The 16290-nt window shown below is 42.7% G+C and overlaps 1 protein-coding gene across 1 annotated transcript in view; it reads right to left on the minus strand.

Annotated features, from left to right (window-relative positions):
- The window catches only part of LOC147146494 (voltage-dependent T-type calcium channel subunit alpha-1H-like), a 64563-nt gene extending 51102 nt beyond the window's left edge, over nt 1–13461 (minus strand). The window contains exons 1-2 of the mRNA XM_086033411.1: nt 13294–13461; nt 8200–8456 (exon numbers count right to left, since the gene is read on the minus strand). Of these exons, the coding sequence (XP_085889537.1) occupies nt 8200–8456; nt 13294–13314 (278 nt within the window). The 5' untranslated portion in view covers nt 13315–13461. The remainder of the gene's footprint in view (nt 1–8199; nt 8457–13293) is intronic.
- Nucleotides 13462–16290: the final 2829 nt, after the last annotated feature.

The following is a 16290-nucleotide window of genomic DNA, read 5'->3' on the forward strand; positions in this document are numbered from 1 at the left end:
AGAGAGGGTAATCCAGTGTCATCCCTGTGCTCAGGTTGCCATGGGAACCCCCCCATCTCTCACCGTGGGAACTGACTTGTGAGTTTCACAATCGGCCTCGTCTGGGCCGCGACGCAACGGATGCACGTAAACACACGCAAACACACATTCGCGCACACAATAGGAAGCGGCGCCCTTCAGAGCGAGAAGGGCCTCTCGGAATGATTGCGTTCGTTTACGGTGATGAATTCATCGGCGTTTGGTGGGGCTCCACATTCCTGAGAACTCACTCTTTTTGGCGAGTGCAAGTCTTAGCTGATGTAAATGTATGGACGGTTAGGAAAACGGAGCCGTGTTCACCAATGGATCCCAAATTTGGCGGCAATGTCTATCGCAATAGACACAAAAAAAAAAAAAAAAAAAAAAAAAAGTGTCTCTGGCACCCATGCTGAGAAATGAACAGGAAGCTGGTCAGTTTGATTTGAAGCAGCCATTTTAGGCACATTTCACAATTGACAATCGGGTCCTGACGCCTGCTCCACACGTTTGGGGGGTGGATTCCTGGTTTTGTACTTTGGCGAATTCCTACTAGGAAAATTCGCCCAAATGAGCCCCGAAAGGAAGCAGGTGTCTTCGACAGATGGCCGATGCTAAATTGCCACTTTATTTTTCTATTTTTTTTATTAAGTCATCTAATGTGGGCAGAGCAGGGCAGCAAAGCCATGAAAAAGGAAGCGATCCTAACTCGTCCGTACGAGGTGACATCTTGGTCGAACTTGGTCTATGTGATGACGATGCTATCCTGACCCGATCCGTACATCGACTTCCTCAATTAGTGACTACCAGGGATGTAACGATTAATCGAAATGTATTGATAATTGGTTTAAAATCGATCCGCCCCGATTAAGCAATTCGATGAATCGAAAATCGAGTTGATTAAATTCATCTGGAAAATGGTGTCTCGAAATGTTTTTTTTTTCCATTCCCGATGCGTAGCACATTTTGAATTCGTAGATCAAATGATGCTTTTTGAAAAATGGAATCGAATCGAAAATGGGGAACCGAAAATCGAAACAAATCGGGGCTTGAGTGAATCGCTACATCCCTAGTGACGACCCCACGTTGTGGCGAGATTAAAATTCATTCCCACCCTCGGTTGAAAGTGTTGCCTTTCATGCAGTCAACAGCGGAAGAAACTAACAGTATGCAATTTGTGTGTCACCATAAAAGGCCTTAAACAAGTGCACACCGAGTTCTCGCGCACACACGTACACACGTTCACACCCAGCTACACAAGACAGGCCAGGGTCAAGGTGCGAGTGATGGATGAGGCGGGGACTCATTTCCTCAGCGGGACCATCACTCAACATCACATCAGGGAACGTCCTCTCGCTCTTATCCTCCTCCTTGCACTTTCTTTGCCGCCATTTTTACACATTTCGAGCCTCACTCTCTCTCGCTCGGCCCAATTATTTCCTTTCCTCGCCATTCCGCTCTTTATTTTTTATTTTTTTTTTTTACACCCGTCGCCATACAATTCCTCCCGCCGTCTTGAACTTCTCACATCTCTCTCGGAGCACCCCGCCGTATTTTGGCCGCGGGTTAGAGAGCCGTATCAGAAACCCGAGTGTCAGCCAACAGATAAACTGTGACTTCCCTTAATAATTAACACCGTCACCGAGACGGAGAGAGCCCAAGGGCAGGGGGATGGCGGTAAAGGTAAAGGTAGAGGAAGCCGTATAGTATAGAGGAGTGAGTCGGTGAGGTGAGGCTGGGAGAGTCACTCCCGCACACGGTGATCCCACCAAATTGCCAAATCAGAGACAAAAGAAGAGACGATTTATTCATTTGAAACCCCTGCAAAGTGGAGCGTCCGCCTGACTTTTGACACCGCAACGCAGCATCCCTCCAAAAAATACCCGCCGGACGATGACCAGTGATGACTGACCAACAACCCAATGGACGGACAAACGGACAAGCGGACGGATGAACAAACTAACTAACTATTTAACTAGCTAGCAGACTGGCTGACTGACATCCTCGCTGACCTGATTGACAAACAGACAAACGAATGAACTCGATTATCGAATTAATCGATAATTATTTTTGATAATCAATCAATCATGTAGGGGTTGTCCAACTCCCCAGAATTTTAGAGATTAGAGATTTCTGTAGTCCTCGGTGAAAGCAGACTGATTGTTTGTGTTTAATTTAATTTTATTTTTTTTTTCAAAATAAGACGTTTACAAACACCTGATTTTACCTTGGAAAACAATAATGATCATTTTTGCCCACGATCTGACGGACGTTTAGGTCCAAACCTGGAACTGAATGATAACGAATCATTTGTGCTCCCAATTTGAAACAACGCCCTATTTTGGAACGAAGGGATGGAGATTAAAGCATTTTTTTAAATCGATTAGTCAACAAAATGGGAGATCGGCGCGTGCAAGCTACCCGATGGATGAATTGACTCACAACCTGTTCGCCAAAGAAAACCAACCCCCCAAAAAAAAAAAAAAAAAAAAAATGCACGGACTACCCGACGAACAGAGAAACGGCTTTTGGGCCTTGGAGTCGGCGGTACGACAAGGCGAGCGGCGGGAAAGCGGCACCTCAGCGTTACGGAGGGATTAACGGGGTTAAGACGGCCAAGGAGGACGAGTCGAGCAAACACGACGCCAAAGGTCTCCTTCTATGTAATGAGGCGCTCGCCGAGCAGAGCCGAAGCCTCCTGACGCTCGCCGCCAAACTTGTCGTCCTCCCTCATCCGCGACGTGCCACCGCGCGTCCCTCCTACGGTGGCGGCACAGGTGGGAAAGGTCAGGCGGACATGAGGAATCAAACCCGCTCGCATCACTTGTGATCTTTGTGCGCCATCCCTCGTGCCGGAGAGCTTTTCAATCGGGCGACGCCTTCGTTTGCTTCAAAGTGTTGAGGCGAGGTAGGCACACCCGCACGCATACCGTACGGATTGGAGACAATTGGAAGACTCTTTTTTGGGGGAGGGGGCACGTTTTTTTCTTAGACTTTTTTTGTGGGTCTACCCGTGAAATTGTATGTTGTTAAGTGCCACTAGTTTCTGGGAGTGAATTCTTTGAAATATTCTGGAGGGCGCTACCGAGCCAAAATGGCCGCTTCAAAAGAAAATGGCCGACTTCCTTTTTTGGGGGAGGGACACGTTTTTTTGAGACTTTTTTTGTGGGTCTACTCGTGAAATTGTATGTTGTTAAGTGGCACTAGTTTCTGGGAGTGAATTCTTTGAAATATTCTGGAGGGCGCTACCGAGCCAAAATGGCCGCTTCAAAAGAAAATGGCCGACTTCCTTTTTTGGGGGAGGGTCACGTTTTTTTTTAGACTTTTTTTGTGGGTCTACCCATGAAATTGTATGTTGTTAAGTGGCACTAGTTTCTGGGAGTGAATTCTTTGAAATATTCTGGAGGGCGCTACCGAGCCAAAATGGCCCCTTCAAAAGAAAATGGCCGACTTCCTTATTTGGGGGAGGGGCACGTTTTTTTTTTAGACTTTTTTTGTGGGTCTACTCGTGAAATTGTATGTTGTTAAGTGGCACTAGTTTCTGGGAGTGAATTCTTTGAAATATTCTGGAGGGCGCTACCGAGCCAAAATGGCCGCTTCAAAAGAAAATGGCCGACTTCCTTATTTGGGGGTTGGGCACGTTTTTTTTTTAGACTTTTTTTGTGGGTCTACTCGTGAAATTGTATGTTGTTAAGTGGCACTAGTTTCTGGGAGTGAATTCTTTGAAATATTCTGGAGGGCGCTACCGAGCCAAAACGGCCGCTTCAAAAGAAAATGGCCGACTTCACGTGTCTTTTTGGTCTTGATTTCTTCAGACTTTTTTTTGTATGTCCGACCATGATAGACTATCAGAGCAAAAGGCCCAAAAAAAAGCCTCAAATCGTTGACTCGAACTAAAATGATAGACTTTTTGTCTTTTCAAGCATGGCTTCTTGAGACTTTTTCGTGAGTCTCCTCATGGTAGACAAATTTCATTTCAAATTTCAAAAGACTCCTGTGAGCTTCTTGTTCTACTTTTGGCCAAATCTGGGAACGATTAGTCAGACAAAATGTTTCCTGAGAGGGCAATCAAGAACAATTAGCTCAATTAGTATTTCATCACTTAAAAAAAAAAAAACTACTTAAAAAAGAGAGGGGGAAAAAGAAACTCGACATTAAAAATGATTTACTCTGGGGACTTTATACACACTTTGGTAGGTACTGCTGTTTTGGTTAGCGACAAAATTCAAATAGCCTCACACAAGGTTTAGGAATTTCAAATAAAGAATATGAAGCCACGATTAGGACTTTAAATTGGGGTTTCAAGCCTGATTTAGGATTTCAAACAAGGGTTTGAAGACAAGTTTAGGATTTCATAATAGGCTTTAAAACATTGGTTAGGGTTTCAAATGTTGGTGTGAAGCGCAAAATAGGGTTAGGCTTAATTAGGGTTTGAAGACTGTGTTGTGGTTTCAAGGTATGGTTTGAAGTATGGTTAAGGTTTCCAAATACGGTTTCAAATCCAGATTAGGTTTTCAAACAAGGGTTTGAAGACAGGGTTAGGGTTTCAAGCCTGGGTCAGGGTTTCAAACCTGGCTTGAGTTAGGGTCAAATTAAGGTTTGAAGGCAAAATTAAGGTTTGAAGACAAAAGTTACAGTGTCAAAGTGGGGTATCACGCCTGGATTATAGGTCTTAAAAACACAGGTTAGGGTTTCAAATTACGGTGTGAAGGCAGAGTCACACTTTCAAATTTGCGTTTCAAGACGAGGTTAGGTTTTGAACCAGGGTTCAAGTTTCAAGGTAGGGCTTTGAAGCAAAGTTTGGGATTTCTAAGTAGGGTTTCAAGTAGGCATTTGAATACATGAGCATGTGTGTGTGTGGGGGGGGCGGGGGGCGTTTCTGTCAATTTGTCACCATCTCCCCCCCTCGAGCACCACCCTTGTCACCCGGTTACTACGGCAACACGCTGCAATCACCTTAATTGGGGGGGGGGGGGGGGGAATCGGTGGCACGGGGGGGGGGAAGTGGGTTGACTGCTTCAGCCTACTTTGAGTGGGACCACGTGTGGGCACGGCGGGGTCTTCATCGAGACCACCGGCAGCCATTCAGCTCCGGCCAATTAAGTCGGATGGATGGATGGATGGAGAACGAGAGAGCGAGAGAGAGAGAGAGAAAGAGAGAGGAGGAGAGAAAAGTAAATAAGAGGGATGGAGGACAAGAAGAAAGCAGCTTTTCGCATAAACAAAAGGAAACACCCTGAATGTTTCATGGCGTGATGAATAACTTAGCGCGTGTGTCGGGTGTGTGTGTCGGGGGTGTGTGTGTGTGTGTGTGTGTGCGCGCGTGTGTGCGCGCGCGCGTGTTTCACATGTGGCAGTAAAGGAGCAGTACATGAGAGCGGCACCTCAGGAAACAACGTCTAATAGTTGCAGCATTGTAAATCGTTTGAAAGCAGGGTTTCAAGCAGAGGTTAGGGTTTCAAATCAGGGTTTTGAGAAAAGGTTGGGGTTTCAAATTCAAGTGTGAAATAAAGTTTGTGGTTTTAAAGTAGGGTTTCAAGGCAAAGTTAAGGTTTCAAGGTAGTTTTTGGTTTCAAATTAGGAGTTCAAGTCTGGGGTTAAAGTCTCAAATAGAGGTTAGGGGGTTCAAATTAGGGTTTCGAGTCAAATCTAGGTTTTCAAATTAGGGTACGAAACGGTTTTAGTTTCAAAGTAGGGTTTCAAGCTGAAGTTAGGGTTAGGGGTCTCAAATTGGGGGTGTAAACCCAAATTAGGGCTTGAAATAAGGTTTGAAGCAAAGTTTGTGATTTTAAAGTAGGGTTTTGATCTTGGGTTAGGGTTTTATCTTGGTATATCAAATTAGGGTTTGAAGCCAGGTCTATGGTTTCAAAGTCGGGTTTCAAGCGTGGGTGGGGTTTCAAATTGAGGTTTCATGTCCGTCTTAGCATTTAAAACATATCCACACAGTGCTTCTACTGTTGATTATGCCAACATATACACACGTGCGTACGTGTGTGTGTGTGTGGGGGGGGGGGGGGGTGCGCGCGCGTGTGTGTGTGTGTGTGCGCGTCCCAGCTGAGCTACACGCAAATAGGCGAGCAGAAGTGAGGCCGTCACGCCAGAGTTGCTAGGCAACCGGGTGATTCCTCCAAAGAGAGAACTCTCCGTAGGAGATTCCCCGCCAGTGTGCGCGCGTGTGCGCGTGTGTGCGGCGCGCGCGCGCGCGTGTGTGTGTGTCACAAGCCACAAGTTAGAGAAGAACTCACGTTAGCATCAAAAAGTACTTGGACAGCTGTACAGTAATCCGGGGCTTCAAGTAAGGGTAGGGTTTCGAATTACATTTAAAAGTCAAGGTTGGGGTTTCAAATTAGGGTTTGAAGCTAGGGTTAGGGTTTCAAAGAAAGGGTTAGGGTTTCAAGTTTCACGGGGTTGCAGTTGGAAATTCACATTTGGGTTTCAGAGTAGGGTTTGGAGCTGGGGTTAGGGTTTCAAAAACAGGGTTAGGGTTTCAAGCGTGGTTTGAAATGAGGTTTTGAAATTAGGGTTAGGGTTTCAAAGAAAGGGTTAGGGTTTCAAGTTTCAAGGGGTTGCAGTTGGAAATTTACATTTGGGTTTCAGAGTAGGGTTTGGAGCTAGGGTTAGGGTTTCAAAAACAGGGTTATGGTTTCAAGCGTGGTTTGAAATGAGGTTTTGAAATCAGGGTTAGGGTTTCAAAAACAGGGTTAGGGTTTCAAGCGTGGTTTGAAATGAGGTTTTGAAATCAGGGTTAGGGTTTCAAAAACAGGGTTAGGGTTTCAAGCGTGGTTTGAAATGAGGTTTTGAAGTCAGGGTCGGGGTTTCATATCAAGGTCAGGGTTTCAAAATAGAGTGGGTTGAAGTTTAAAACCGACATTAGGGTTTCAAGCCAAGGTTTGTTAGTTTAGTTTGAAATGAAGGTTAGTATCCAATGAGAGTTCAAAGCTACATTAGGGTTTGAAAAAAAAAAAAAGGTTAGGGCTTAAAATCAATGTTACGGTTTCAAAGTAGGGCTTCAAGCCAGGGTTAGGGTTTCAAATTCAAGTTTAAAGCCCTGGTTAGTTTCAAACAAGGATTCGGGTTTAAAGCCAAAGATGACGTTTCAAACCAGAAGGTTCCAAGTAAGAGGTATGGTTTTAAAGTAGGGTGTCAAGCCAAGGTAAAGGTTTCAAAACATAGGTAGGGTTTCAAAATGTCCGTTTGAAACCAAGCCATGCTCGTATCTTGACATTGGATCAAAAATGAGTATAAAAAGAGTCGCTACTTTTTTTTTTTTTTTTTTTTCAACTGTACTTCCTGTCTTTCATTTATTTAACTCAACGCAATGATGTCATTCATATTTCAGACGGGAGCGCACACACACAAATGAAGTATTCCATTTTGTGACCTCAAAAAAAAAAAAAAAAAAAAAAATGTTCAACGCCACACTGACAGGCATGCGTAACCCAGGAGATTCATTAAGGCCGGTCGCCATGGAAACATCCAATCAGCCATCTTTTTTTTCACCCGAGGCTAACGCATCTTGAGGAAATACCTGAACACGCACACATTCCACATCCCTGGCGTGTTTACAGCCGGACTAAACGCGAAGGCGCCTGGCTTGGCGTGTTTACATCACATCGCACGCCACGCGGGGTCCGATCGTCATGCCAAGTCGGGTAGATGCGACCCGACCCGGCCGTTCGGACCTCGGCCGCATTGAAAAAAAAATCGGATACGTATCCGATCGAGGACGGCGTATGAATTTGAAGAAATCGGAATCGAGCCGTTCAGACTCTCATAAAAACAAAACAAAAATCAGATACAGGTCGCATATGGGCAAAAAACATTTTTTTAAATCCGATCCGGTTCGCATTTTCACGCGGTGTAAACCGTGCCGCGGCGACGCTAAAATGTCCTGTCGGATGTCTGTCGCTCAGCGCGCCAAAAGTTTCCTTCTTTTTTCAGGACATTCCAAATTGGCTATGCGCAATCTTTGCGCAATATTTGAAGCAAATGCGTTATTTCCGAAGTGCGTCTCAAACTGGGAGGTACCAAAAAGTCGCTCTCACTTTCAAAAATGACCCCCGGTCACTCCTCGCCTTTTGGCGGCTGTTTGGAATGAAGTCGGAAAAAAAAAAAACAACAAATGCCCGGGAGAAGTCACGATAAATGGCTGATGTGAATGGTAAGCGGGCGGTGTAAGGATATGGGTGGCACACAGCTCGAAGGCACCACGACCTGGGCGGGCTGGTTTGCGAGAGCGCCAACAGAACCACGGGGGCTAGCGAGGGGTACGGCAGCTCCTCTTGGTCCTCTTTGGCTTCCTCCTCTTCCTCTTCCTCACTCCTCCCTTGGCCCTCCCCTTCCAAGACGTGCAGCCTGACCCCGCCCTCCTGGTCCCGCTCCGGCGAGGGCCCCCCGTCCTGCGGCTCCGGCTCCGGGGGGTCGGTCATGACCGGGGCCACCTGGAAGAAGGGGCGGCAACGGTGAGGATTCAGGATCCCTCCGAGGAACGATCGGTACGTCGATTGCCGGCGGGAAATGCTTTTCGGGAGTGAAAGTGCAGCGTCGTGTCCGGGAAACGCGGAATCTCCGAAGAAGGCAAACACAGAGAGTAAACAAAGAGACGGGGAAGCTTAGCGGGCCCTCGCGTTACAGGCCGGGAGAAGAAACGGAGGGGGTGGGAAGGAATACGTGACCTTGATTTGGATTAGGATGTTAGCAAACAAAAAATGGGCCGTATATGCTACCGTATTTAACTTCAGTTCTTGTTCGGTAGGATGAATCGTGTGCGTTCGCTTCCAAAAAGACTCATGTTGATTTACAATCAAGGCTTGTCAATGAAGGATCCAATCCAGGTTGAATTCAGTAAGACGTGCCCGTTTATAAGGACTGGAATCGTCTACGGTTACGTCATAACTTGTTTGTGCAGTCCTAATTGAGGGAATGCGGTGAGAGGTGTGTGGAGCTCCCAACGACCGACTCAATATCTGCAGACAGCCAAAACTAGCATCGAAGGAATTAAGAGGATTAGCGCTGGCTTTTCTCTTTTTTTTTTTTTTCTTTTTTTCTCCTTGCAACCACGGGCATACCGTTATAGATTCCGTTTCATTTTATGCATTTTTTTTTTTTTAAATTTTGGAAGATTGTAACTATTCGTCTTGGTGTTTTATTTACATACATACACACAATTTTTTATTTTTTTTTTCAGAAAATGGGGGTCCTAGAGCTCAAAAAGTTGACGTGATAGAGAGAAACTGAGATTAGTTTTGGATTCGGCACCCCAAAAATAATTGTAAATTAAACAGCTGTCAGACCTAACTGAACAAAAATTGGTTTCCCCCAGTGTTATTTTTTTTTTAATGTATGAAAAGGACGATTTCATTCTCAATAAATCACTCTCATCCACGTTATTTTTTTGCGTTCATTTGCAATCATCTGAATTAAAGCTAAATCAGGCATAATGTTAAGATACGATAAATAAGTGTTCATTTCACCGTATATCATCGCCGTCCTGTGAAAAACACTGATGTCCAATTTTGGATTCGTTTTTCTTCTTCATGTTAACGCGACGTCTGTAACACGGAAACACCATTCGCGTAAAAATACGAAAAATGGGAAACAAAAATGGACGTAAACGCTTTTCACAGGACGGCGACGATATGCTAATCGCAATGAGTACCGAAAATACATTCTTGTTATCGCGCCATAAATTCCGCTACTGTAAATCCGCGTTAACGCACAATAAATTCATGTTCACTTTTGATAAATCCAAGGGAACTTACAATTAAGTCTCGTTGATGTACGATAAATATAAGTTACACGAAATCCACGTTAACATCGAGTAGATCCGTGTGAAGTTACGACAAATCCTTGAGGTACGATAAGCATTTGCTAAACAAGCTAACAACACTAAATTGTGTTAGTTTTGAGTTTATCCAACTTACAATAAATCCTCGTGCACACGCAATCAATTGTGCTAACATGAGAAATCCACGTTATCTTACAGTACGATTAACTTACGACAAATATTTTAACTTGCTTGCCGAATCTACGTCATTAAATATTTTGCGCGGGTTGAAATATCAACTTCTTGTTTCATTTTCTCGTTACAATAGCGGCAATTCTTCAAATGTTCGTTGCAGTCAAAAATCATGACGTGAATAGATTAACGTACAGAATATAGATAGTCTGTGTATACTGTATATGCAGTATATTGAGTATATACTAATATATAAGCAGTATACAATAAGTATATACGGATAAGAATGAAGTGTATGGCCAATTATTATCAAGTTAACTTCTAGCGCAGGAGACCTGGCACTTGCTTTTTTTTTTAAAAAAAAAAAAAAAAAAAAGACTGAGCGACATAATGAGATGCACTCATGCACACACACGCACACACACCCATAGACGGTGTGTGTGCGTGTGTGCGTGTTGGTATGACGCGGCGGGCATGGAGCCTGGAAGCCAGCGAGGATTCCAGAGCTGCTTCACTTTGAGGCTTTTTCCCTTTTTTTTTTTTTTTTTTTTTTTTTGGTGGGGTGCGATGCAAGCTGTTGGGTGGACATCAGTCAGCCATTCCACGCGCGCGCACGCACGCACACGCGCACGTTGCAGAATGCGCAGTTAAAAGCATACCAAGGAATGCTTTCAAACGACTTGAAAAACAGTGCTGACAATGGCAGACAAGTACACTTTATCTTGACAAGCAACAACACTGCATAAACCACGACGATCCGGCGCGAGCAAGGCGAGCGCACCATCGATATGCGATAAATCCACGTTATGTTATTTTCAGCTCGAATCCGCGCGAATTTACTAGAAGCCTTTGTCAATTGAGTGTAAATGTATGCTGACAAAAGATACATTTGCGTGAACTTACTTGAATAAATCTGTGGGAACTCTCGACAAATGCACGTTCATGTTTTTTAAATCAATTCATTTCAACTTGCGGAATATCCACAAAAATCAACACGATTACTGCAAGTACGGTCTGGTTATGTATACACCAAAAAAAATCCACGTTAAATCATGATCAATGTACACTAACTTACAATGAATCCAAGTTCATTTACAATCAATCCATGTCCGTTTATTCTAAATCCATGTCGATGAACAAAAAATGTATGTTCTCTTCGGCTAAAAACATGTTGACCACTCTGTTATTTGACCAAATCACGACATCCGTTCCCCCCCCCCCCCCCCCCCCCCCCAAAAAAAAAATCCAGGTTCATTAACAACCTTAAGATAAACTTTACGGTAGGTTCCAATAAAGCCATGTTAATTAACGACTAATCGACATCAATTTACGAAAAATCCGTGTTCACTTACGATCAAGTGATTTACGATATCACCGGGCCAATTTAAAATCAAGCCAATTTACTAACAACAAGTTCAACGTTACATTACAATAAATCCATGTTAACATATGAGGAATTTATGAACAACATATAAATTTGGGATGTATCAATGTTAAATTACAGTATGATACATCCTTGTTCCTTGAAAATAAATCCCTATTCATTTGCGATAAAGTGACGTTAATTAACGCTACGCACATGACATGATCCAATCCGTCAAGTTACAACAAAACCATGTCAAATACCTGCAAATCCATGTAAATGCACATCATTTCAGAATAAATTCTTGTTCATTTACAGAAGAAAAAAAAAATTAAAAACAACAAACGGCTACAATGAAGCCACGACTTGCGATAAAGCCATGTTGATTTACGATATCTCCATGTGAACCGACGATAAATCCATTTTAAATGACAACATATTGACATTATGATTCCGACGAATCTGTCAAATTATGGCAAAACCACGTTAAATGACAGATAAATCCCTGTCAACCTGCTTAAATCTGTCTTCAACAAATATGCTAATTTACGATAAAACTTACACTAAATTCATGCTCTTTACAATAAATTGTCGTAGTTTGGTATGATAAAACCATGATCATTTTGAATAGTTTTATCAGAGATGGCCACTTTAATCTTTTTTGCCGGTCCGTCCTCCAGCCGCGAACTGGGTACCCTTCCGTCCTCGTCCCTCCATCATTATTCATCAAAACAATCGTCCTCCGACCCCGTCCGTCCTCGTCTTTTTAAAGCAATTCCGATCTTACGTTCTTGCGAAATAACGCAAGGTTCTTTTAGGAGGAAACTAAAGACTTCCACTTCCCGGCTGTTTAAGTGCACGTCAACGCTGTCAGAGATGTTTACGGTCTAAAGATGTCCCACACAAGAACATACTTCGCACGCAAAGGGATAAGGTACATAACAAAACAAAATTGCTAATCCACCGTTTTCCTACGCCCAATACATACCTTATCCCGGATTACGCACACAAGACAGGCTGGGCTTGTTTTTGTCAGTCAGTGAAATGGCGTCCTGACTCATGTGGCATCATCCCATGGTATTACATGTGTTGAACCACTAGAGGGCAGACTATGCCTGTGCAATGTTACTGCAGGGAAGTCACATGAAAAGTGTTGTGGCGGCACTTAATTGAGGCGGCTCCAGGTATCTCAGAAGAGAACAGTGGTCTTACTTTTTAAAAGAACCCAACACAACACATAAGTCAGCACTTGACCCGGTTAGGGACAAATAGAGGGACGGGCGAAAACCCACTTCTGCCCTTTTCAAAGACTTCTCGTCCTCCGTCCATCCATCCACAAAAAAGGTGTCCGTCCGGGATGGATGGACGGACCGTTCCGTCCCTGGAATGGAATGCCCATCTCTGATTTTTATGATGTATTACCAACAAATCTGTCAATTTACGATAGAACAACGTAGAACTACATCAAAACCAAGTTCATTTACAATACATATTTGAATGTTGACAATAAATGCAGTTTCACATATGACAAAATGACACCAATTTACAATAAATTCCTTTGGAAGGCCAACCGCAATTGTACCCATCAATTGCAACACTAACTCCCAAAAAAATAATAATAGTAATTTTTTAAAAAACACAAAAAAACAATTCCTGTGCATATTTGATTATTTCCTGTGGTATCAGCAGCACTGTAGACAGCAGTGAAAGTAGATTATTATTATTGTATAGAGAGGATGAAGGCAATGCTTAATGCCATATTACTTACAATTAATCCACTACAGTCATCCAACAACACAATGCTTACATTTCTCCAAAAAGCATTCAAAACAACCACTTTAAACACATTATACGTATGACACAAATAGTGACAACCCGGCGTATGAATACAACGAATACGGTAAACACACGTAGAAAAAGTCAACGATTAGACCGAAAAGTTGGTGGCGGGTCTTACCGGGGAGCAGCGTCCGTCCATCGGTCACTGCGGGACGGCCGCACGCCCGCAGCTCCTCCGGGTGCCTCGGTGCTCCATGAAGCCCCCACCTCACGCGCGCTCACTCCAAATCCTACACAAATATTTGGTTTTAAAATTAAAAAAAAAACATCTGCATGGAAGTCCACAATGGGGCAAGGGAAGTTGAAATTAAAAAAAATTTTACAAAAAGAGATCGAGAGAGGGGTGGTGAGGGGGGAGGGGGGCAGTAAAGTTAGAGAGGACCGTGCGACCCCCGCCTGCTTGCGCGCCCCCTCAGCCGCCGGACGCGTTGTGGTGTCAGGTAGAGGAGTTCACCAGCACCGGGGGGAGAGAACCGGAGAGACAGTGAGAGGGAGGGAGGGGGAGAGAGAGAGAGAGAGAGAGAGAGAGAGAGAGAGAGAGAGAGAGAGAGAGAGAGAGAGAGAGAGAGAGAGAGAGAGAGAGAGAGAGAGAGAGAGAGACAGAGTCAAGCTAGCGAGGAGATAGGCAGAACCGGATACACTCGCACTGTGAGCTTCAAAATAAGAGGTTTTCGCTTAACTTCCGGCAAGGACGCGAAACCGTTTTCCGTTGAAGTAACGATTAAACATTAACATTAAAATTGCTATAACATTAAACACGTTAGCTTATTAGATATATATGTTAATTGCAGCTAGATCAACTTACGATGAATCAATGTCAATTTACCACCAATTTAGATTAAGATAGTGTTATGCTAATATTACAGTACATCCAATTTCCTCATGTTAATTGACAACAAATCCACACTACAAATCCACATTGACAAATTACAAATCAATATTACCATGTAATCTGCTGTACTCAGAGCGTCACACTACCAAAGCCGAAAAACAAGTTAGCAGACATCGTGTGTGCGGTGATAACTATAGCATAACTACGGACTGTTGACATGATGGTTTGAAACCAAATTTGACATCAATCCAAATTCATTCGTAAGAAATCCATATTAACAGTGAATCCACAGTATTTTATCTTCAGTCCATGATAATTTACATTCAATTCATGTTAATTTACTCAACAATTTTTTTGTCAATTTACTCTCAATAATGTTAATGTAGGGTAAATCCACGATAACTGCCATAACAACATAGCTAACAACATAGTTAATTCATTTCAATTGATAATAAAACCATGTTAACTAATGATTAATTTACAATCTTTCTTACAAAGTAAATGACAGTAAATTATTGTTCATGTCTGATAAATACTGTATATGTTAAGACACGCTGTATGCTAAAAACATGTTGAATTAGAATTAGAATAGAATGAATACCACAACTTTTAGCATTTAGCTTAGCATCTGAGCGCAAACAGGACATTTCACTGGGTCCAAGATGACAAATCCTGGCCGCACATCTGTCCAGGCTGGTGACCCCGCACAGATGTGTGAGGTGTCAGAGTTCGCCATGACGCCTGTCAATCCGCATCGACCCTGCTTTGCCTTTGACAGACAGCTGCAAAAAACACGCAATTATTACATTTCAAACACAACGCAACGCCATAACTGCACTGCATCGTTCCGCAGTGATGGTACCAATGGTTTGGTTTTGACTGCAAATTTCCATTTCCAATCAAGTGGTGTTGATTTACGATCAATTCAGTTGAGTTTATGATGAATTCCTGTTGTGATTCTACTTTACGGTTACATGATGAAGAATTCACGGTCATTCACGATAACACCAAGTTCATTTACTATAATCCTCATTAATGTAAGATGACCGCACCTTAAGGTGCAATAAAAATGTGTTCATTCACAATAATAATCCTTGTAAAATTATAATACACTGGACCCCTCTTGGAGGAGCGGGCATAAACTATCAATAAGTGTTTTCCATGAAAAAACGGGGGTTAGCTCCCGCCTACCAAAAAAAAAAAAAAATAAATATATATATCCATGTTTATTTACAATAAATCTGCTTGCCCGCAAGCTGCAAAAAAAAAAAAAAAAAAAAAAAACAGACAAAATGATGTCGTTTACACATATGGCACAATAACTGTACCGCAGAGTTGTTGCTAATGTTTTGCTTTTGTTTTTAATTACCGTAAGTGGACCGCTGCAATCGTTCAGTTTCCTGGAGGCTCGATGAGGGTCCCTCAGGAACCCACCGGTGGTCCCTGGATCCCACTTAGGGAAGCAAACAGCACAACTATTCCAGTGCCACTGCTCACTCTCTCAAATAAACTGTACTGTACACATCAGTGCTACCAAAGTTGTTTTTATTCCGTTTAATACTACAGAGTTATTTACAGTTTGTGTTAGCTCACTCATTAATTGGTTAGTCTGTTTGTATTTTGTTGTGTTGATCACTGTTTGTTTAGTTTGTTTTTTTTAGCATCCGCTATTATCCGTCGGTAATGACTCACTCCTTACGCTAACATTATAGCTTTCTCAGTTTGACCAGTTAGTCGGTTTTGTTTTGTTTCAATCAAAGTTGGTTAGCTACTTAGCTAGTACATTTTTGTTGGTCATTTCATTTACTGATTGTTTTGTTTATTTCAATTGTTAGCTAACTTGTTGGTTAGGTAGTCCGTTTGGCCATTTGTTATGTTTAATATCAATTGGTTAGCTAGGTAGTTAGCAAGTGCATCGGTTTGGTCATCTAATGAGGTAGTTCACTTAGTATTTGTCGGTTATTTAGTTTTAGTGTGTTAATTCAATCGGTACTTGTTTGTTTGTAAGTTTGTTCATGTAATGTGTTAGCTAACTCGTTAATGAGTTAGTTAAATGCATGACTGTACTTTGCTACTTTGATCAATTAATTCAATTACCGTAAGTTTGAATCACCGCCAGTTATTTAGTCGGATTGATAGTGAGGTCATCAATGTGTTAGTACGGTTGTGAGTTCCTTGAGTTGGTTATGTTGGTTTACTTACTACTTCGCTCATTTGGTTATGTTTTGATCACTGCTTGTTGTGTAGTTTTGTTTCTTCATTCGGTTAACGCATTACTTCAGT

The sequence above is a fragment of the Filicampus tigris genome, chromosome 6 (assembly GCF_054856515.1).
Source record: "Filicampus tigris isolate MCC_2025a chromosome 6, RoL_Ftig_1.0, whole genome shotgun sequence".
Classification (NCBI taxonomy): Eukaryota; Metazoa; Chordata; class Actinopteri; order Syngnathiformes; family Syngnathidae; genus Filicampus; species Filicampus tigris.